The 22,733-nt window shown below is 41.6% G+C and overlaps 1 protein-coding gene across 3 annotated transcripts in view; it reads right to left on the bottom strand.

Annotated features, from left to right (window-relative positions):
• The window catches only part of p2rx2 (purinergic receptor P2X 2), a 68,948-nt gene that overhangs the window by 12,246 nt on the left and 33,969 nt on the right, over window positions 1–22,733 (bottom strand). For all 3 annotated transcript variants that reach the window (XM_033043404.1, XM_033043403.1, XM_033043402.1), the window contains 8 exons: window positions 22,171–22,685; window positions 12,835–12,982; window positions 10,755–10,826; window positions 9,815–9,890; window positions 6,866–6,959; window positions 4,817–4,897; window positions 3,224–3,353; window positions 1,144–1,253 (listed from right to left, as the gene is read on the bottom strand). In XM_033043404.1, coding sequence (XP_032899295.1) covers window positions 1,144–1,253; window positions 3,224–3,353; window positions 4,817–4,897; window positions 6,866–6,959; window positions 9,815–9,890; window positions 10,755–10,826; window positions 12,835–12,982; window positions 22,171–22,517 — 1,058 coding nt within the window. In that variant the 5' untranslated portion in view covers window positions 22,518–22,685. The remainder of the gene's footprint in view (window positions 1–1,143; window positions 1,254–3,223; window positions 3,354–4,816; window positions 4,898–6,865; window positions 6,960–9,814; window positions 9,891–10,754; window positions 10,827–12,834; window positions 12,983–22,170; window positions 22,686–22,733) is intronic.

Consider the following 22,733-nt stretch of genomic DNA (forward strand, 5'->3'; position numbering starts at 1 on the left):
GGGAATGCCGGGGCTACCTGAAGTGAGATAAATCAATATTCATACCACTGGGCTGTAAGCTGCCCAAGCGAAATATGAGATGCTGTTCCTCCAGTTTGCATTTAGCCGCATTCTGACAATGGAGGACAGAAAGGTCTGTGGGGAGAAGCAGTTTCTGCTAGATTGAAGGGTCAGTAACTGAAGCACACAAATATAGGATTAAGCTTCTATGAAGCAGAATGGTTGATGGTATATTTGTTTTTGTCACTTTTGATGATCTGGAATTGACTACTCAAAAATAGTGCTAAAGTCAAATTTAATAGTCACTGTCAGAAGGGAATCTGAACACAAAGGACTTGCAACATAGGAAAGAAATCCACAGTAATTAAGGGAATTCAACAGAAACTTGATCAGAGACACAGGCTTTAACAAGCATCTCGTAGGGAGACAGTGAGGTAGTGAAGTGGAAAGAATAAAGAGGGAATTTTAAGCCTTTCCTCTTGGCCGTTGACACAGACATAAACAAATAAAATTGGGCAGCTTAATAAGTCATAATTGAAGGGTGGCTGAGTCTTACAAAAAGAATTAGAGATAATAAGGTCCGAACACCATATTGAAAAAAAGTTTTTTGTTAAAATAAAATTATGGTAAAATGGGAACCAATGATACCAGGGAGAGTTATGTGAACAGCACAGTGCAAATCAGGGCAGATATAGAGTTTGTCAAGTTCACAGAAGGTGAAATGTGGGACACGAGTCAGAAATGCTTTGGTAGAAATCTAGGAATCATGGAACCCCATGGAACTATCTTAGTGAAAAAGATTGCAATCACTGAAACACAAGTTTCCATGAATATTTGCAATAGATTTTAAATTATTATCCTGATTGCGGGCCACTAAACTGGCCATACTCCAGAATGAAACAAATGTATTTTGTAATTTCTACGAATATCTAATGCTTGAATGACTTTTGGACTCAAGAATTCTTAGTATATTTTAACATGTTACTCAGTGCTGAAGCTCACGGGTCCATGATAACTTTGCACAGGTAACACACAACTGTGGAGGCTGCAGAGACTGCATTTTTAGAACAACCTGAATGCTAACGTAGCAACATGAAGCAAATTTACACACATTGAAGTCCTGAAAACCAAGGATGAACTGACCTGAAGTTATATCCTGAATTCAGTTTTCTAAAGGAATATTGAGGGTTGCATTCGGATGCGTCTTTATCCAGATCACACAACCAGTTTATAATTATTCCCAGAACTCCTCCCTGCAGTGTACAGAAACAAACAGGTTAAATCCAGTTTAAATACCATTTGGAATATTTTGGAGGACCAAGAACCCAAGAACCAAGGTAAAGGACAATTAGATCAAAGCATCAACAAGTATTGCTCTCCCATTTAATTGTGATGGTAATCCATAATACACATGTTTTGTGCCACTTGCCTAGAACTACTACAACGTAAGCTTTTCATGAACTGACTAATGGTTGATTTACATTCTCTTGTTAAGGTTGTTTTTTCTCAAGTTGAAAATGTTTCTCCATTATACCTTTGTGTGAAACACTACCATCGGTTTCTCTCTCGCTGACACACACCCACACAACCAATTGCTGAGATACACCCATTAGAACTTAAGAAAATAGTAACAGGAGACACTCTGCCCCTCATGCTGCCTTGCCATGAAATATGATCATGGATGATCAGCCTTAGGGTTTATTGTGTCTTCTGCTCTGAATATTCAAAAATGTACTTCTTTAAATACGCTCAATGATTGAGCTCCACTGAGGTAGAGAATTTCAGAAAATCAGAACTCTGCAATAAGAAACTTATATGCACCTCAATTTTAAATGACCACTCTCTAATATTGTAGGTATACCCCCTTGTTTGAATTCTTCCCAATTATGGAAACATCTTGGCATCTATCTTGTCATGTCCCCTCAGGATCGTTTGTGTTTTAATAAGTTCACTCTTCATTATTCAAAACTCCAGAGAACAATGCAGGGTGATCGCTTTCAATTCTACCCTATCCTTTCTTAGGTCAGGGGACAACAACAGTATTCAGTTGTTGAGATGTGGCCTCACCTACACCCTGTACAACGTAATACAAATGACCCATTTCGCAACTCCAACCCTCTTATGATAAAGGCGAATATGCCATTCACCCTCCATACACTTGCTGCGCTTGCACCCTGCCTTTTGTGATTCATGCACAAGCGCGCCGAGATGTACTTCACTTATCTGCAATCTTTGCCCATTTAGATAAGTCTATCCTAGACTCCCCTTATTGAAGTGCATAAGTTTACACTTTCCTACATGAAACTGCATTTGCTGAGTTTTTGCCCAATCGCTCAATTTATTGCAGTCCAGTTGTAGATTCCAAATATCCTTGTTGCAACATTCCTTACCATCAATTTCCTTTTCACCCTCTCATGTAACTACCTTACATGTGAGCCATTATATGGCCAGTTACTGGACAACAGGTCAAACTAATTGGAGTGGGGTTTAATGGACAGAGGGGGGTAAAACCCTCCTGTTGGTAATTCTGGCTTGTATTTGACTTTGGGGAAGGAATACAAGAGGGTGAACTTGACTGGGCTGCCCTTCAAAGCTTTCTGACAATTGAAGATATCAGAAACCAGAGAGTGAATGTGTAATCGCCAAACTTATTTTAGTTGAGATAAGTATAAGATGTTACATGTTCAGTGGAAGGAGGAAGTCACATAGAAAATGTGCAAAGTGGAAGACCTAAGATCTCGGGGTATAGTGACACAAATTACCAGAAGAAATGTAGGAGCATATAAAAATTACATGTGATGCAGTCATTTCTAGGAGGATAGGAGGATAGAGCAGGTTGCCAACATAGGAACAGTCTCATCTCAAAATAACATCGTTTTTTTGTATTTTATTTTAACAATCACACACATGTTATTCAAATACACTGCCATATAAGTAACGGGAACTAGAGATAATGTGTGAGAATTCATAAAGAGAAATTACACAAGCATAGAATAGTAGAAGACAGGAACAGGCCCTTCAGCCCATTGTGTGTGGCCAACCATGATGCTATTCTAACTAATCGCATCTGTCTGTACATGGTCAGTATCCCTCTATTTCCTGCCTGTTCATGCATCTGTCTGAATTCTTCTTAAATGTTGCTTTCATATCTGCTTCCACCATCTCTCCAGACATTTTGTCAGCAAATGTTTATGGAAGAGTTAACATATTTAAATCGTCGTACCTTTTCGCGGAGGTTATCAAAACTCTCCCCGGCTTTTTCAGCAATGAAGCCAATTGGGAAAATGGGACAGTAGAGGTTGGTGTCCTCATCAAACGTGCAATTTAGTTTTGAACTTTTCTGAATATTTCCTCTGGGAATAAATATGTAATAAAGAGAAAAGGAGATATAATATGATTGAATAAATAATTTAATACTACCCATGACAAACAAGTCTGATGGTATCTTAAAATATTACTTTCTTCAATAAATGAAATAAATTGAACATCCTTTCAACTCTTAAATAGTGTTCATTGCTTCATATAATCCAATAACAGGAGCTCTTTAACAAAATATCAGAATTCCTCTTTTTAAACTTGGAGTACAGGTTAAATAAATAAATGCACCTGGCATTGTCTGAGAGACAATATCAATTATCCACTTTAACTTCAGAAATACTCATTTCCACTAACAAAGCTACAGCAGTAAACTAAAATAACCCTGGATGAAATTCCCATCAATAATCCTCAATGATAGCCCACATGTATATAAAATTCACCTGCATGTACCCCTCATTAATCTGGAAACATAAATACCAGTCAATAAAATCCCATTCCACATCTGCATGGTGAACATGCCTTTCAAAGGTATCAAAGGTATTTTATTAGTCACATTCACATGCACCTAGGTGTAGTGAAGTGAAATGCTTTTTGCCATTTTGCAGCACACAAAAAAAGAATACAGACATAACACCAATGAGAGTCTTAAACACATAGAACACCCCCCCACAATGGCTCCCACCATGAGGGAAGGCACAAAGTCCAGTCCCCAACCCCAGTTCACCCATAGTCGGGCCCATTGAGGCCTCCACAGTTGCCTCTACGGAGGCCCAATGTTCCTGGCCGTTCTCGCCGGGTGATGTTGCTCCGACGTCGGGAGAGTCCTCCCAGCAGCCTGGGAACCCTGGAATGGTTGCTTCCGCACTGGAGGCCGCGGCTTCCGAAGCCAACAAGGCCGCGCCGGTTGGAGCTCCACAACTGTCGATCTCGTCGCGAGATCCCAGGCTCCCGATGTTAAGTTCGGCGCCGCCACTCGCAGCTGGTCGCTCCACAGTCCCGCAGCTCCGCGATGTTTTACCCGGCGGTCTCAGCTCACCGGAGCTTCAGCGCGGCGACCTGGGCAAGGCATCGCCCGCTCCGCGATAGCGCTCCAGAGCTGTGCCGCCGCTGAAGCCGTGGTTCTGGGCGGTCCCCGATAGGAAACGCTGCTCCAGGCCCGCTGGTAGACCGCGAGGACGGGTCGAAGCTGCAGCCCGGAGAAAAGCTGCCTCTCCGACCAGGTAGGGACCCTGAAAGGTAGTTTCCCCCTTCCCCCTTCCCCCCCCCACATAAAAAAAGTCTAGACCTCCAACAAAACACTTTAACTAACTAAAAATAAAAAGAAAAAGATGAAGAGACTGACAGCTGCTAGCTGGGCAGCCGTGCACAGGACAGCGCCCCCTTTGCTGTCTTCCTTGCTGAACATCAGGAAAGATGATCAATGTCTGCCAGTAATTCCTAAATGCACAAAAACATCCCGAGCCTGCGATACATGTCACAGCAACAGGTTCCACCTTACTTTGAGAACCCAAACCTCGGGAAATTAATGCTGTTCTTGATGAACAAAGTAAGATTCTGTATTCCTTCCAGTACTGAGTCCCTGCAAGAAAAGAGAAACCTGGTTTTAGAACACAATTACATTTTCTAATAGAACAGCTAACTTACAGTAGAAACAAGAGAAATTAGAAAACTGCTTTGGCAATTTCTTTGTGGTGCTGTCGACCTCCAGCAAAATCAAACCATGTTTATGATCAAAGAAATGAATGTTTAAACCGGAGTTTTATTTTGTTGATGTGCAGTGTGCCATTGGACCAGAAAGATCTCCATCAAACTGTATTATGAATTCTACCATGTGGTGATCCTTCCTTCCTCAGGACCTTTAACGATGTGTTTACCCTTGTCCCGCTTTTCAATTTTGCCCCAAGCTGCTCATTATCGCTCAGCAAAACCTTCCTCCCAGTCCGATCTATGCAGTTATGGACCACAATAACAGGATTCTCCCCTTTCCAATTCTAGGTCCTCTCCAGCCGAGGGGATTTCCAAAATCCTAGCACTGGGCAGATCACACATCTTTCAGGACTCCCTCTTTACTTTAGATAACACTGTTTGTTCTCCTAACTATGCTGTCTCCCATAACTATTTTCTCCACATACTTGAATGGCTTCTGGCACATGGGACAGTTTGCACATCATCCCTGCAGCCCCAATCCCCAATCCCCATTCCCCATTCCCCATTCCCCATTCCCCATTCCCCATTCCCCATTCCCCATTCCCCATTCCCATCAACTCTACTTCATTGTCAGAGCAACAGTGGGAGATAGCAAAAGATAGCCGTTGGATTGGTTGAGTGATCAATATTGGCTAATTGAGCAGCTAATAAAAAGGTAAGGCAAAACTTGTAGAACTTATTCTAAGAGGCGCAACTGCCATTGGCAACATAATATCCAGGTAATTCGCCCCCTCTCTGATGTGTCACAGATAAATTTAGTCTCCTTCTCGATCCTCAGCTCAGGATCCTTGAATCCAAAACATTCTGTAGATATGATCCCATAGTGGGGTCCACCAATGTTGGCATAAAACACAGAATAGTACATCACAGGGACAGGTCCTTTAGCCCAAATGTTACCTGCAAATTGCAACTACCATCTGCCCAGCCATCTCAGTTCCATCTTGTTAGTTAATTTGATTGGACTGGATTTAATAGTCTTTAATATGCTCTCTTTCTCTTTAACTTATCTCATTAACCAATCAACTATTAATTGATAGGCTATCGCCATGACAATTCTTGCCTCAACCTTTCAAAAACATTTCCTTTGTCCAATCCATTATTTCCCCCATTCTTTCTGCAACTTAACTCTATGTTTTTTCCTCTCAACCAATTCTGATGAGAGATCTTGGACTGAAACCTCTACCGGTGCTTCTCCTTCCACAGATGCTGCCTGGCTTGCTGAGTATTCCCAGGATTTTATGAGAGAGGTTGGGTGGAGAGGGAGGGGAGGGGTTAGAGAGGGAGGGAGGTAGAGATTGAGGGGTGGGGGTGCGCGGCGTTACAGAGGAGGGCTGGTTCCTGAACGCAATACTCCACCACTCACCCGTAGGTCCCAATATTCACCACTCCCTAGTGAGGGAGGGGGGGCAGAGAGGGAGGGGGGGCAGAGAGGGAGGGAGGGGCAGAGAGGAAGGGCCCCCTCCCCCCCCTATCCTCCCCCAACTCCTCCCCCCCTCTCCTCCTCCCTCTTCCCCCCTCTCCTCTCCCCCCTTCCTCCCCTCTCCTCTCCTCCCCCCCTCTCCTCCCCCTCCCTCCCCCCCTCCCATCCCCCTCTCTCCCCCCACCCTCGCTCTCTCTTTCTCTGCCCCGGGGAGGGGGAGGGGGTAGAGGCAGCACCTACCCAGAGCAGGCCTCCCCACCAAGCGCCGGGCCCGAGCTAGGCTGTGGCTGGCGTGGACCTTCAACATCTCATTGTCAATGATGGCTTTGGCCCCACAACTACAGCAGACAGTTTTTTCTAAGATAGTGAGCAGTCTAGGGATCAGTAATAAGAAATAACTATGAAGTATTTTACAGAAACCTCATGTTTATTTCATTCTCCACTGGACACCATGCTTCGACCTCGCATGTCTTATTCATGTCACGGAAAATTACACATCTCCCCGTTTTAATTCCTGTACAGGAAAAGCATTTGAGAATATTAGTTACAGCAACAAAAACTTAATTTTGTTTACAGAACAATTTTTGGTAAAATGACTGTTCAGGAAACTTGTTTCACTGGACACCTTGCGTATAATGAAGTTTCCAGCATGTTGATGTTGGGGAGTTTGAACCTCACACTTCATGGTGAGCAGGTTATTGAATCTCCTTTGCAAAGCGAACCATATTTTTTGCAAATAAGACCAGCAAAGCCTCGGGTAATTACTGACAATAATTCCAAACTCCTCCTAACCTTCCCACCCCCCCAAAGGAAAATTGAAGTCTGAGTTGATGGAGTATGATAATAGTAGCAATGATATTTTGAATTTATATTGTGTCCAAATAAATTTAAACCATTTATTTTAAACCGTCCACGGTCACAAATCTTACGAATTTGACACTTTGAGCCAAATGAGAAAATATTACAAAGAGTGATAAAAAATCTTATTCAGAGATAGGATGTAAAAGATTTAAGAAAACAGAAAGATACGGCAAGAAAATTTCACAGCTTATGTCCTGGGCAGCAGAAAGAATGGTCTCTAATGATAGGCACAAAATGCTGGAGCAGCTCAGCGGGTCAGGCAGTATGAATGAATGAATGAATGAATGAATGAATGAATGAATGAATGAATGAATGAATGAATGGATGAATGGATGAATGAATGAATGAATGAATGGATGAATGAATGAATGAATGGATGAATGAATGAATAATTTTATTGGCCAAGTATTCACATACAAGGAATTTGCCTTGGTGCTCCGCCCACAAGTGACAACATGACAACAGTGACAGTTACGTATGATACATAAAACATTAAACATTAATAATCTCTGGAGAAAAGGAATAGGAGACGTTTCGGGTCAAGACCCTTCATAATAAAATGGAACTTGCAAAAGACAGGAACAAATGAAGAATGAAGATCTTGGAGGTTGTTGGTCTGAGGGAACACAATGATGGGCACTGAGAAACAACCACTGGTAGGCAACAATGGTCAGGATGGACATGAGTATTAGGTGTAGGAAATTTGGTACAAATTAGGAATTAGGTAACGGAGCTTTATGTGACATTTTGAGTACGAACATGGGTCTTTCAGATTAACTAATTTGAATGTTCAAGATTGTTGGACAAAGGCCAGAGATGAAAAGATGGGTATGAACCCAAAAGGATAAATGCAAAGTGTGAAACTCAAGGGTAGAAAAGTTGTGATTTGTGTAGATGATGGAAGGAATGCAGGATTCAGGGGAGAACCCAAGGTCAGCCAGGGTTCATGGGAGAGGAGTCTTTTACCCAGGATAGGGGAATCAAGAATCAGAAGGCATATGTTTAAGACGAGAGGGGAAAGTTTTAATGGGAACCTGAGAGGCAACTTTTTCACTCAGAGTATGATTTGCAAATTGAAATAGCTGCCAGAGGAGGTAGTTGAGGCAAGTGCAATAACAACATTTAAAAGACACTTTCTACTTGGATAGAAAAGGTTTAAAGGAATATGGACTAATTGGGGGCAAATGGGACAAGCTTAGATGGAGCATCTTGATTTTAATGGACGTTGGACCGAAGGACCTGTTTCTGTGCTGTATGATTGTGAAAACATTGACAGTTGGCTTAGTCACAACTTGTTTTAACCAGCTATCAAAGTGCCAAATGTTTATAAAACAATCATAATTAAACAAAAAAATTAAATTATCGTTTACTATACTGACGACGTGACTAGAGGGTATTAGCTATAAAGTTGGACAAACTTGGATTGTGTTCTCTGGAGCATCAGAGGCTGAGGGGAGACCTGATTGAAATATGTAAAATTATGAACGGCATAGAAAAGGTAGACAGTTCGAACCTTCTTCCCAGAGTGGAAATGTCAAAGACTACGGGGAAGAGCTTTAAGGTGAAAAGGGGCAACGTTTAAAGGAGATGTGCGGGGCAGTTTTTTTACACAGAGCGTGGTGGGTGCTTGGGGTGCGCTGCCAGGGTTGGTGGTGGAGATGGATATAATAGTGGTGTTTAAGAGGCTTGTGGATAGGCACATGATGTGCATGGAATGGAGGGGCATGGATCATGTGCAGGCAGATTAAATTAGTTTGCTTGGCATCATGATGTGCATGGAATGGAGGGGCATGGATCATGTGCAGGCAGATTAAATTAGATTGCTTGGCATCATGTTCGGCACAGGCATTGTGGGCTGTAGGGCCCGTGTTCTTGTTCTGGTTTTTTCTAAAGTGTTCTGTGTTGAAAGATTTAAAATATTAAATGAACTCAAAATAATATTTAAAAAACGTAATCATTAACCTTGTACCTTAAAAAAAAGCTGGAGATTTGTTCCAAGACTCCGTGAGGACCCCAGCCTGACAGCAGAGTAATGACAAAGCTCCTAGACTAGACTGTGGAACAGCATCCCCCTTCCCATCAGAACTGCCCCCTCCATCGACACCTTTAAGTCAAGACTAAAAACTTATCTATACTCCCAAGCCTTTCCTGACGTCCACTGAGCGAGGGCTATATGTATATATGTATGTAGTTTGTTTTGTTGTGCTATTCTTATAACAAATGTAAAGCACTTTGGCCAACGAGAGTTGTTTTTTATATGTGCTATATAAATAAATGTGACTTGACTTGACTTGACTTGAATGATGAAAGGCAGCTGGTACGTCAGGACCTCCAGAATCATACACACCTGCGTGGAAATCCCCAACTTGCTGGCATGTGGTTCCCTGCAAATTTACACCCAATTTACTCTATCTGCAAAATTGAATGCTATAATAGTGACACAGATTTCTCCCCCCCCCCCCCCCTATTCACATCCTTTCCTCACAACCTGGTCACTTCAGACTGTACCATTTCCAAGTTGATCCATTTCTCCAGCCTCACAGTCCAGGTCAGATTTGCATTCAGATCCGGGAACATCATCACTCTGGGGAAAGGTTTAAAAAGAAGTAAATGTTTTTGTTAAAATAAATAGTTTTAAATCAGTGAGACAATGTAAGACCACAATTAAACTGCATCCATTAATATTTGTTCCAATAAACATTCTAAAATAACATTATAACAAAATAATTCAAAAGTGTTATGATAAATTTGAAGGGAAATTTGAAGAAAAATGTGAAGGAAAAAATCGCAAGTAAATTGAAAACGGACTTATATTGAGGATGAGGGGGAGAAACAAAGAAGCTTGAGGGCAGATCTTTGTAAATATATGGCTAGACATGTTTCATTCTTCTTGGTGACATGCTTTAATAATGTACTACAGAACTAGATAATTATTGTGTATGAAGTGATTTATGACTGCACCAAGTGGATTGATGCTGGGATAATTACTGATGCATTTAGACTGGATGCTGTTGTGTTTAGAATATTGCGTTGATACCAAAATGGAAAGGGATTGGATTTAATTGTAGTGTTGGATGTTTCTATATCTAATAACTGAAGGATGTATAATCCACAAGAATGATACTTTTCAGGATCAGGAGAAAGCTACTCGAGACACAGGGGTTAAACATGATAATAATTGGTGAATGATAAAGCATGATAATAGGCGTGTAGTGCATTCACTCACTCCTTGTGCACCACCCTTGCTGGTGTATGAAATGCACATAGTTTTCATTAAAACTGCTGTGTCCTTTGTCTGGTGACAGTTGAGATGCACCATACCTTGAACTATATTGTTTGCTGGTGAAGATTTCTGACCTGTCATCATAGATAAGGTGGCCCGGCAGACCTCGTACCCATTGAAAGGGTATTTGGGGGGCTCAAGAGTGTTGTACATCTTCAATCTTACCTCAGGACACGTGTTCAGTCTCTGAAAAGGGGTTGTCATAGTTCGCACGGTAATGCTGAAAATATCTCCACCCTGGGAAGAGAATCATTGTAGAATTAAACTTAAATTGGTGAATTTGGATATTTCTAACACTAATAAAATGGACCCATTTCTAGAACACATGTTAAAGTAGCATGCATTCAATGTGAGTGTAATGCTAAAACTAGTTCAAGTTCTTTATCCAGCGTATGAGAAACGTTACCCAGAGTAGGGGAATCATGAACCAAGAGGTTTAGGGTGAGAGGGGAAAGATTTAGTATTTGAAACGAGCTGTCAGAGCAAGTAGTTGAGGCAACATTTAAAATACATTTTGAACAGGTACATGGGTAGAAAATGTTTAGAGGGATATGGGCCAAACACAGGCAGGTGGGACTAGTGTAGATGGGGCATCTTGGTCAGCATGGACAAGAGGTTGTTGACGTGCTGTATGACTCCATGACTCTCTAAGTTCTCCTAATTAAAAGTCACAATTGGGTGAAAAGTTCTATGAACAGTCTACCAGAACATCTGTATCAAAATAAGCATAAATCTTGTGCCTATGTTTGTCAAACATGCATTCGCGGGGAAGGTTGTCAGATCTTGGAGATGACCTCCAAAAAGCAACCGCAGACTGAAGCATAAAAGACAGGCATGATTTGAGGGCACAAGTGGGGAAAGAAGGAACGGGCGATATTTCTGCTTTGACCACACCACCCTCATTGTGATCGTCTGCCCTTTTGGTGTCCTGTACTAGTGGTGGGCCAAACAATAATACATTTGCAAATACACAGAAACATAGAAAATAGGTGCAGGAGTAGGCCATTCGCCCCTTCGAGCCTGCACCGCCATTCAATATGATCATGGCTGATCATCCAACTCAGTATCCTGTACCTGCCTTCTCTCCATACCCCCTAATCCCTTTAGCCCCAAGCGCCACATCTAACTCCCTCTTAAATATAGCCAATGAACTGGCCTCAACTACCTTCTGTGGCAGAGAATTCCACAGATTCACCACTCTCTGTGTAAAAAATGATTTTCTCATCTCGGTCCTAAAAGATTTCCCTCTTATCCTTAAGCTGTGACCCCTTGTCCTGGACTTCCCCAACATCGGGAACAATCTTCCTGCATCTAGCCTGTCCAACCTCCTAAGAATTTTGTACGTTTCTATAAGATCCCCCCTCAATCTTCTAAATTCTAGCGTGTACAAGCCGAGTCTATCCAGTCTTTCTTCATATGAAAGTCCTGCCATCCCAGGAATCAGTCTGGTGAACCTTCTCTGTACTCCCTCTATGGCAAGAATGTCCTTCCTCAGATTAGGAGACCAAAACTGTATGCAATACTCCAGATGTGGTCTCACCAAGACCCTGTACAACTGCAGTAGAACCTCCCTGCTCCTATACTCAAATCCTTTTGCTATGAATGCCAACATACCATTCACTTTCTTCACTGCCTGCTGCACCTGCATGCCTACTTTCAATGACTGGTGTACCATGACACCCAGGTCTCGTTGCATCTCCCCTTTTCCTAATCGGCCACCATTCAGATACCTTGAGAAAGAGGCTGACAGATACTTTCTGCCACACATATAATGATCTCAGTGGGGGTGGAGTGGGGATAATGCTCACTGATTATTTTTGTGGCTCACAAACAGTCATTCTCCTAATACACCAGGATCAGTTTTGGTCAGTAAATATGGTCCTGAACTTGTTACATAACTGCATGCACATCTGAAGCAGCATAAAGGTCAAACCTGCCATCATGGATCTTGACCAGATATGTCCTGTCCAGATCCTGCAGGTGTTATAATTTCACCCAGATGATAATTATTTCTGCAATAAGTTGCTGAAATAATTCATTTTTATAACATTTAACTCTGAACGTATAAGTGGTGGGAGCTCCAGTTACTGGGCGTATGTTATACATTTTCTTCCATCTTATTAATGAGCTTTCCAAAAAGAACCTGGTTTCCCTGCAGTAGATGAAGCACCAGGATCCCATTGGATGGTGAGAATTTCTGCAGCCTGCAAGAAAATTCAACATCTTTGCACCAGTTGGCCCTTACCTCTGGAGGTTTGATATATTCTGCAACATCCCATATTTTTCTTTCCAAGGAGGAGTTTGTGATTGCAATTCCTTTGACCTTAGTGATGACAGAACTCTCAGGAGCGCTCTCTCTTTCTTGGTATGATTTCTCAATGATGAAAACATACCTGTGCAATTCAGAAGCGAGAATTATCCACTTCAATATTAAATGAGACAATTTTTGCAAGTTATATATTTCTTCTTCCATGAAGAGCTTTATTTTTAAGATGAATTACCCCAATACCATGTACGATTGACACAACTACCCTCAAAAATAGCCTTCGCTTTACTTGTTTCATTGTCAACTGACTACTTACCAAGTATCAAAGGTTAATTGTATCATTCCATCTTTTGCTTTTCTTGCACGTACCAAATTCTGCAATGGTTCGTGTGAACAACAGAAATGTTCCAGTTTACGAGTTTGACAATTTTTAATTCTTACTCATTTTCAGCTTGGATACACAAATTAAAACTTAATTAATTGTTCCATAAGAGCTAACTCTTTGGGATGCACATTTCAAATGTGGCAAAGTATTCAAATAACTGACTTGCCATGTACAAGAGCTGATATATTAAGGGCAGCCACATATAAATGAGCGCAGTCGATACATTGTCCCCAAGATATTTGAAATAACGCGTGAAATTATTGGATGTCCACACAATATTATTTCTGATGGTGTTTTGTGATGATGGATAACTTTTGACAAAAGGTCTCTGTCAATTGAGCCTCTCATTGGTTGGAAAATCCAGCATTTATTAGTTGCAATTGTGGTCTTACAGACGTTTTTGGATTTTTTAAATATCTTTTCTAGGTGCCCAGAAAATAACTCAGATTTGCAAATTAGGTACACAAATTCTTACAAAGTATCAGTGCAACTAACTTGTTTTTCAAATGAGAATTTAATGGCGGACAATTTATAGTTTCTCCAATATTTAAAATAATATATCAGACACGAGTTATTCATGACTCATGCTTGACTCATCAGTAAATGTGATTCGGCTTGATGTTGGCTGGTGCATTGCCATACACTTTACTCACAACGACAAGGAATTTGTTATCCTGAATGTATATACACCCTATGAATGCCATCAGAATGAGGATGAATATTTAAATAGACTTGCTTTCATCTATTCTATCATTCAAAACAATGATTATTGTAGTGTATATGTCATTGGGGATATGAATGCAGATATCTCAGATAGGAACTCATTATTTGCCAATCATATGGCTCAGTTCTGTCAAGGTAATAATTTAATATTGTCAAGCAAAGTGCTTTTACCTACAGATAGCTATACTTATATTAGTGAGGCCTGGCACACCACATCATGGCTGGACCACTGTATTAGTACAGCTGATACACATGCCTCATTGGGGTGTATGAGCATTCTGTACGGGGCAGCAATGACTGATCATATACCTGTTGCTATGACAATAAATGATGAACACATACCTGTGGCATCCAGAGATAGAAACAGCTTTAATACAGAAAAACTGGACTGGCCAACGCTTACAAAGGAAGACATCCTAGCCTATTATGCCCATACAGATAAATCCTTAAGCAATATTCATCTACCTAAAGATGCAATAATATGTAGTAATGTTAATTGTAAAGATATGAAGCATAGGAGAGATATCTGCTCCATGTATAATGATATAGTAAGCACCTTATATGTAGGCAGTAAGCCCTACTGCAAGCATAAAAATAAGATACATAACATCAGGCCTGGCTGGAATAAGTATGTAGCTGAGTATCATACTGAAGCCTGTGAAGCCACCAAATCATGGGCTATGGCAAGTAGACCCAGACAGGGGCCTGTGTTTGAGCACAAGAAGCTCACTAATGCTAGGTATAAGTATGCTGTTCGCTTCATCTGTAAAAATGAGCAAGCTATGAGGGCTGATTCCATGGCTAAGAAGCTGCTAAGTAACAATGCTACAGAATTTTGGAAGGAATTGAGAGCTCTTAGCAGTTGCAAAACATCTCTACCATGTACTGTGGATGGAATCTCCGGAACAGCTAATATCGCGGAGTTATGGCGACAACATTATAGCACTTTATTCAACTGTGTCCAAGGTGACTTGTATAGGGGGGACAATATTGAGAGGCAAAAACTCTTCAATCCTTATGTGCTTTATTGATGCTTCCAAAGCCTTTGACCGTGTTAATCACAGAAAGCTGTTTGGTAAAATGAGTCAAAGAGGGGTGCCTGAATACATTGTTAGAATTCTGGCCTACTGGTATGCCCACCAGACTATGCAAATAAAATGGGGCAATAGGGTCTCAGCCCCATTTGGGGTTAGCAATGGTGTTAGACAAGGGGGAATTTTGTCCCCAGTCCTTTTTAATCTATATATTGATGATCTGTCTAAACAATTGAAAGCCTGTAACACTGGGTGCGTGATTGGTAATATTTTAGTGAACCATATTATGTATGCAGATGATCTTGTAGTCTTTAGCCCATCTAGCGCTGGTCTCCAGCAGCTCCTTACTATATGTTCTGTGTATGGTGTGGAACATGACATTAAATATAATGCTAGTAAGAGTGCTGTTATGATCTGTAGAACCAAAGAGGATAAATGCCTAAAATATCCTGATTTTAAATTGTCTGACAACAATCTTAGTGTCTGTAATAAGATAAAATATCTAGGGCATATTATTACAGAACAAATGACAGATGATGAGGATATTTATAGGCAACGACGCATGCTGTATGTACAGGTGAATATCCTCTTGCGTAAATTTGGTGCGTGTGCAGATGTGGTGAAGTTGTCGCGATTTAGAGCATACTGCACACCTCTCTACACTGCGCACCTGTGGTCGAACTATTTAAAGACAAGTATGCAGAGACTAAAGGTGGCATATAATGATGCCATGAGAACACTGCTAAGGCAACCTAGATGGTGTAGTGCCAGTAATATGTTTGTGGCTGCAGGAGTCAGTACTTTAGAAGCTATCCTAAGACACCACACGTATAAACTCATTTGCAGGATAAATGACTCTAAAAATGTGCTTATTGTGGCCTTGTCAAACATAAGGGTTAGCACTACACGCTACGAATCCCAGCTGTGGAGACACTGGTATCGTTGTCTCGTTGTAGGACATTGATCATCTTTTTTAATCTGATTTTTAACTTAAGTATTGTGGGGTTTTTTAATATAAATTATGATGTTTTTATAAGTGATATACCAAGATTTTATATGTATTTATGATATTTGATATGCAATGCTTTTTTAATGTAATGTTGCCCCTTGTCTGGACCTTGAGTCCGTAATAAAGTTTATTACTATTATTATTATTATTCCTAACTAAGCATTTCCATAGTCTGAAAGGGACCAAAGGAAATCTTGAGGGGTTAAATAACTTAGATTGCTTCATCTCCAGTTAATTTCTGCTCCTCCAACTCCACCTTCCATTCATCATCCACCCCTCCCTATTCTAGATCCTTCACTGCCCCCCCTCCCCCATCCTCTACCCACCCCCTCCCACACTCCATTCTGTTCTACACACCATCTCTCTCCGGTTGCACAATTCACTCCCCACTGTCATTTCTCATCATTTGCACATATCTACTCTACTCATCACCTCCAGCCTTGGTTACTATCTCCATCCTGCTCTCCCCTGCCTGACTCATCTTCCAATCAACCCTCCCTTATCTGTCTCCTTTGTATCCCGCGGTTCTGCTGTCACACCCCCACTCCCCCCCCCCCCCAGACAGAACAAGGATAGAGTTCTCCTGGGCCTAACCCTTCACCCCCACCATCCTCCGCATCCAACACATCATTCACTGACAGGAACCACCTACAATATAATCCCACACATATCACATCTTCCCATCCCCACACTTTTCTACTTTCCTTGGAGACCACCCCCTCTGCAACTCCTTATGCCCCTGTCCCACTTAGGAAACCTGAACGGAAACCTCTGGAGACTTTGCGCCCCACCCAAGGTTTCCGTGCGGTTCCCGGAGGTTTTTGTCAGTCTCCCTACCTGCTTCCACTACCTGCAACCTCCGGCAACCACCTGCAACCTCCGGGAACCGCACGGAAACCTTGGGTGGGGCGCAAAGTCTCCAGAGGTTTCCGTTCAAGTTTCCTAAGTGGGACAGGGGCATTAGTTTGCTCATCCTTTCCCACCCAAATCATGTGCTCCCCAGCTACCTTCCCCAGCTATGAGTCAAATCCAAAGTTATGACTATAATGTTTATCTTGCATACTTTTATTCATTAAATACTATGTTTCTCGTGGGAGTTATTTGTCATTTAAATAAAGGAACAAATTAAATTTTAAAGCTGCAACTAACCTTAGGTAAATAGTTATGCACCTCCCTGTGGTATGTTACCAACACTTTCCTGCTGCAGATGGGGTCATGATGACACAAAAAAATCCCTTTACTGATTGAGGTAGTGATGATAACTTTGTTAAAGAATACATTAGTTGGTTGGCGAAGGGAAATTGGAACAAAGGGATAGAGAATCCAATGGAGAATGAGGGTTTTTGAAAGTATTGCACATGGATTGGGCCGAGGTACTGTTTCTGAGTGGCACCTTTTATGTAGTTGCATATGCACGACTGCTCAGCAGAAACAATGCTTTAGATTTACAATGCACCGTCAGTTTCAGAAATACACCATGATATTTCTCAGGGAGAAAACAGATAATAAACCCAAATGGGAAAGATTAGATGAGGATAACCAAACGTTTGGTGAAATGTGTACATTTACTGGGGAAATTTGTTTGCCGTTTTAAAGAAAATGCTATCCTATTCTTTATAAATGATCCAATGACGGTGATGTTAGCTAACAAACAAATTCCCCATAATGCCTTTGATGCTGTGTACAAGATAATTACATTTTGTGTAATTAGATCCCTAGAATATCAGGTGTAATTGTTATTTGCGTGGACATTAAGGCTGTCTAGCGGTGATCATATATGACAAAATGGCAGCTTTGCCGGCAATTTACAATTAATGTTTCATTTATCATGAACAATTACATATCAATTTAATTGGAATTCAACACAACAATTTAATTTAAAAATGAATGGGATGACAAGATGTTTTAAATTGGTTAATGCTCTCCTCAATGTGTTCTGACCAATGATGTAGACCAGGAAGTTGCATATCCCATGACTGAGTCATTTGCACAGATTTTAGACTAATGTTACAATGGTAGGTTGGGAGATTCATAATATTCAATTTACTGGCATGCATCCCTCTGAGGTACCTCAGAACAATGCACTTCATTAAAAGCACTTTATAAGAGTCTAACTTAAGTGCAGGAGTAAAGGGATCTTGAGACACCCACACATAAATTATTTAAGAGTGTGCAGCATGCAAATGAGGCTTTAAAAAGGGACTTTAATGCACTTTATTTTAAATAATGCACTTTATTTTATTTAAAGGAAATTTAAAGTCCATTTTAAATAGAATAAGAACCACAACACAGACAAAGAAATGTTCCTTGATCATCGTTTGATGAACCTGTGATGAATTATAGGTCACATTTCGAGAGCCATTATGAGAGGAGACTCATTAGTTAGGGGTGCTGGGTCGGGGAGCATGCAGAACGTTTATTGGTAACAAACGAGAATAGGATTGGTCTGCTGTTTCCCTGGAGCCAGGGTCCAGGATGTCTCCGAGCGGCTGCAGAACATTTTCAAGGGGAGGTCGAGCAGCTGGAAGTCATGCACCTTGGCACAATGAATAGCCAGGGAAAGGGATGAGATTCTGCAATGTTGGGAGTTTCCCAGAAGATTAAAAAGCAGGACCCTGAGAGTAGCAATCTGCGGATTACACCCAGTGCCACCTGCTGGTGAGGGGTGGAATCAAAAGATAGGACAGATAAATGAGTTGTAAAGAAGGCATATTGTATGCTTGTCTTCATTGGTCAGTGCAGGTTTTTTATACAGAGGATGGTGAGTGCCTGGAACACACTGCTGGGGTTGGTGGTTGTATAGGCACATGGATAGGCAGGATATAGATTATGTGCAGACAGATAAGAGTTGGTCTTGGAATTATGTTTGACATAGATATTGTGAGCCAGAGGTAGTAATTCAGCGGGACAGGCAGCATCCCTGGAGAGAAGGAATGGGTGACATTTCGGGTCCAGACCCTTCTTCAGAGGGTTCAATCTTCAAAGGTTGTGAGCCAGAGGGCCTATTCCTATGCGGTACTGTTCTTGTCAATCCACTGATACTGCCTGATCTGCTGAGCATTTGTTACTGCCCACAATTCTTTACATATTCCTTTCCCACACTGTCCCACTAAATGCAAATCTGATGGCTTCATAAATAGCTCATGATAACAGCAACACTAACCTAAGGTTATTAGAAGCATTCCTCTGTCACATCCATCCCAACTCCGCCCTCCCAAAACTAATTGGGTTTCTCTCCTCCCCCGTCTCGAAACTCCCGCGGTTAGAGCTCCCGAAGCCGATCCCCAGCAAAGGGACCGCCCGCTCCATGATGTCAGGCCGCAGTGCGGATGGAGGTACGATACGGAAAAAGTCGCATCTCCGTCAAGGAAAGAGATGAAAAAAAGTTTCCCCCACCCACCCCCCACATAATACAAAACTGAAGATACACTAAAACATACATTTAACAATGGACTAAAAACAACAAAAGAAGAAAAGGACAAGACAAGACTGTTGGCGAGGCTGCATTCGAACGGCGCCACCTGAGGGCAACTCAATCCAAGGGATAAAATTTGGTAAATTGACATGCCAGCACGATATCTGCCAGGATCTCATTCTTTTCCGGTCTTTATGAAATATTTCTCTCGATGACTGTGTTCAAATGAACTATAAACAAGGTCAGACTTGTTTATCTTGTTAATGAAGCTTCATTAAATTGAAGAAAATACCCATCAAAACATTTGTTTAGGAAGGAGCTGCAGATGCTGGTTTACACCGCTGAGAGACACTTAATGCTAGAGTAACTCCATGGGACAGGCAGCATCTTTAGAGAGAAGAAATGGGTGACATTTTGGGTTGAGACCCTTCTTCAGACTGAAAGTCAGGGGCGAGGGAGTCTAGAGATATGGAAGTTTAAGAAAGAACTGCAGATGCTGGAAAAATCGAAGGTAGACAAAAATGCTGGAGAAACTCAGCGGTTGAGGCAGCATCTATGCAGCGAAGGAATAGGTGTCGTTTCAGGTCGAGACCCTTGTTCAGATATGGATGGGTAAGGTATAAAAACGACAGATCAAGGCAGACGTTGATATGGCAGCCCTCTCTACTTTCGATTGAGGTCTGAAACTCACTACAAGTTCCTGTATTCATCTTTCAAAAAGACAATGAGGAATCCATGGAGTCCCAGTGTCAAATCATGAACTTCCTGATATTCAATATTAATAACAATTGCTTGCAATAAAGATCAGGGGGTGAGGAATCAGAATAATGCAGCAACAAGTCTAGACAACTCCAGATAACCCGAAACATCATCCATTCCTTCTCTCCAGAGATGCTGCCTGCCCTGTTGAGTTACTCCAGCATTTTGTGTCTATCTCCAGATTAAACAACGTTCATTAAAGTGCGAGTTTGCAAATTGATTTACTCCATAGAAAATCAGCTCTAATGGGTTGCAAATAAGACATAGAAACATAGAAAATAGGAGCAGGAGTAGGCCATCCGGCCCTTCGAGCCAGTGCCACCATTCAATATGATCATGGCTGACCATCCAAAATCATTACCCCATTCGGGCTTTTCCCCAAATCCCTTGATTCCTTTAGCCTTCTAACTCTCTCTTGAAAAGATCCCGTGAATTGGGCTCCACTGACTTCTGTGGCAGAGAATTCCACAGATTCACAGCTCTCTGCGTGAAGACGTTTTTCCTCATCTCAGTCCTAAATGGCCTACCCTTTATTCTTAAGTTCCTATCTAAAGCTATCAAATCTGTAGGTTAATCCCTTGTTTATTATTTTAATTATACCTTATTTTTAAACTGTGACCCCCCACTGGATTTTTTTAAACTGGACTCCCCCAAGATAGGGATCATTTTTTCCTGCATCTACCCTGTCCAATCCTTTAAGAATGTTATATGTTTCTATAAGATAGCCTCTCATCCTTCTAAATTCCAGCAAATACAAGCCCAATTGGCCCATTCTTTCATCTTTCATCCCGCCATCCCGGGAATTAACCTGGTGAACCTACGTTGCACTCCCTCAATAGCAATAATGTCCTCCCTCAAATTAGGAGACCAAAATTGCACACAATACTCCAGGTGCGGTCTCACCAGGACCCTGTACAACTGCAGTCGGACCTCCTTGCTCTTAAACTCAAATCCTCTTGCAATGAAGGCCAACTTGGCTTTCTTCACTGCCTGCTGTACCTGCATGCTTACTTTCAGTGACTGATGTACAAGCACACCCAGGTCTCGTTGCACCTCCCCTTCTCCTCATCTGACACCATTCAGATAATAATCTGCATTGCTGTTCTTGCAAGAAATGAATACCACTCTAACAAGTCTTTCCTGCCCTTGGCTATTTTGCAGTTCTACCCATACCGATTCTACAGCATCCAAGCTAATGTCTCTCCCTGCTATTGCATTAATCTCCTCTTTAACCAGCAATGTAACCCCACCTCCTCTACCTTTCTGTCTATCCTTCCTGACTATCGAATACCTCTGCATGTTTAGCTCCCAGCCTTGAGCACCCTGGAGCCATGTCTCCGTAATTCCAACTATATCATATCCCTTAACTACTAACTGCGTACACTTCCACGTTGTTGACTGGCCGCTCCACTTATTAGTTTATACCCACTCGTGTAGCACTAGCAAACCTGCCTGCCAGAATGTTGGTCCCCTTCCAATATAGGTGCAACCCGTCCCTTTTGTACAGGTCAGGTCACCCCTGCCCCAGAAAATCTTGAAATCTAAATCCCTACACCAACTGTTCTGTCACACATTCAGATCCCCTATCTCCATGTTCCTCCCCTCACTAGCACGAGGTACTGGAAGGAAACAGAGATAACCACCTTAGAAGTCCTGCTTTTCAGCCTCCCACCTAGTTCTCTATACTCACATTGCAGAACCTCCTTCCTCTTCTTTCCAACGTCATTTGAGCCTATATGCACAACTATTTCCGGCAGATCCTTTAATGCAAAATAAATAACTAAAAGTGAAAAATGCTGAAAATACTTAGGAGGTAAAGCCACCCGTGTGGAGAGCGATAGGGAATTAATGTTTCGGATTTAAAAAAAAGCCTGCATCAGAACTAGGAAAGTACGAAAACAACTGATTTGTGCAGATTGAATATTGTGCTAAACTCAAATTACTCAATTCAAATTTAATACAAGCATTCAGAGTTCTAGGATATACTTACACGACAAAGTACATGATGATGACAAGTTGGATGATTCTGTAGATAATTCCTAAATTTCTGTTTTTAACCACCACAACTTTCGGAGTTTCATAATTCCAAAAATCTTCCCAGCATAAACCACACGTTTCTTTGTCGCCCATGACTTCAAATGCTTCTACAATCCTTTTGGGCTCCGGAAAATTGAATCTCGCTCGGTCTCTCGTCCCATTACATCCCGCGCTATGCGCTTGCCTCGTCCGTTTGACAACTGATCCTAGGAACCTCCCAAGATAAACACAAGGAAACTCCCACCTCTCTTCACCCTCGTCCTGCCCCGCCACATCCCGCAGATTACACCGAGACTTCATCTGGTCGCCTCAAAATGTCTTTATTCTCCAAAACAAATAGTGACAAAGGGACATTATTCACTCAGCCTTTAGCTTTCCCGGGAGATCCTGAATGTCCAAGACGTGATATTTAGCAGTTTCTTGAGTAATTCCAAGACTTTCATCTCATTCAGATATTGACCATGCTAACTGTGGAGAAAAAAAAACAGCTTTCAATCTTAATTTGAATTGCATTTG

The sequence above is a fragment of the Amblyraja radiata genome, chromosome 25 (assembly GCF_010909765.2).
Source record: "Amblyraja radiata isolate CabotCenter1 chromosome 25, sAmbRad1.1.pri, whole genome shotgun sequence".
NCBI classification, from domain to species: Eukaryota; Metazoa; Chordata; class Chondrichthyes; order Rajiformes; family Rajidae; genus Amblyraja; species Amblyraja radiata.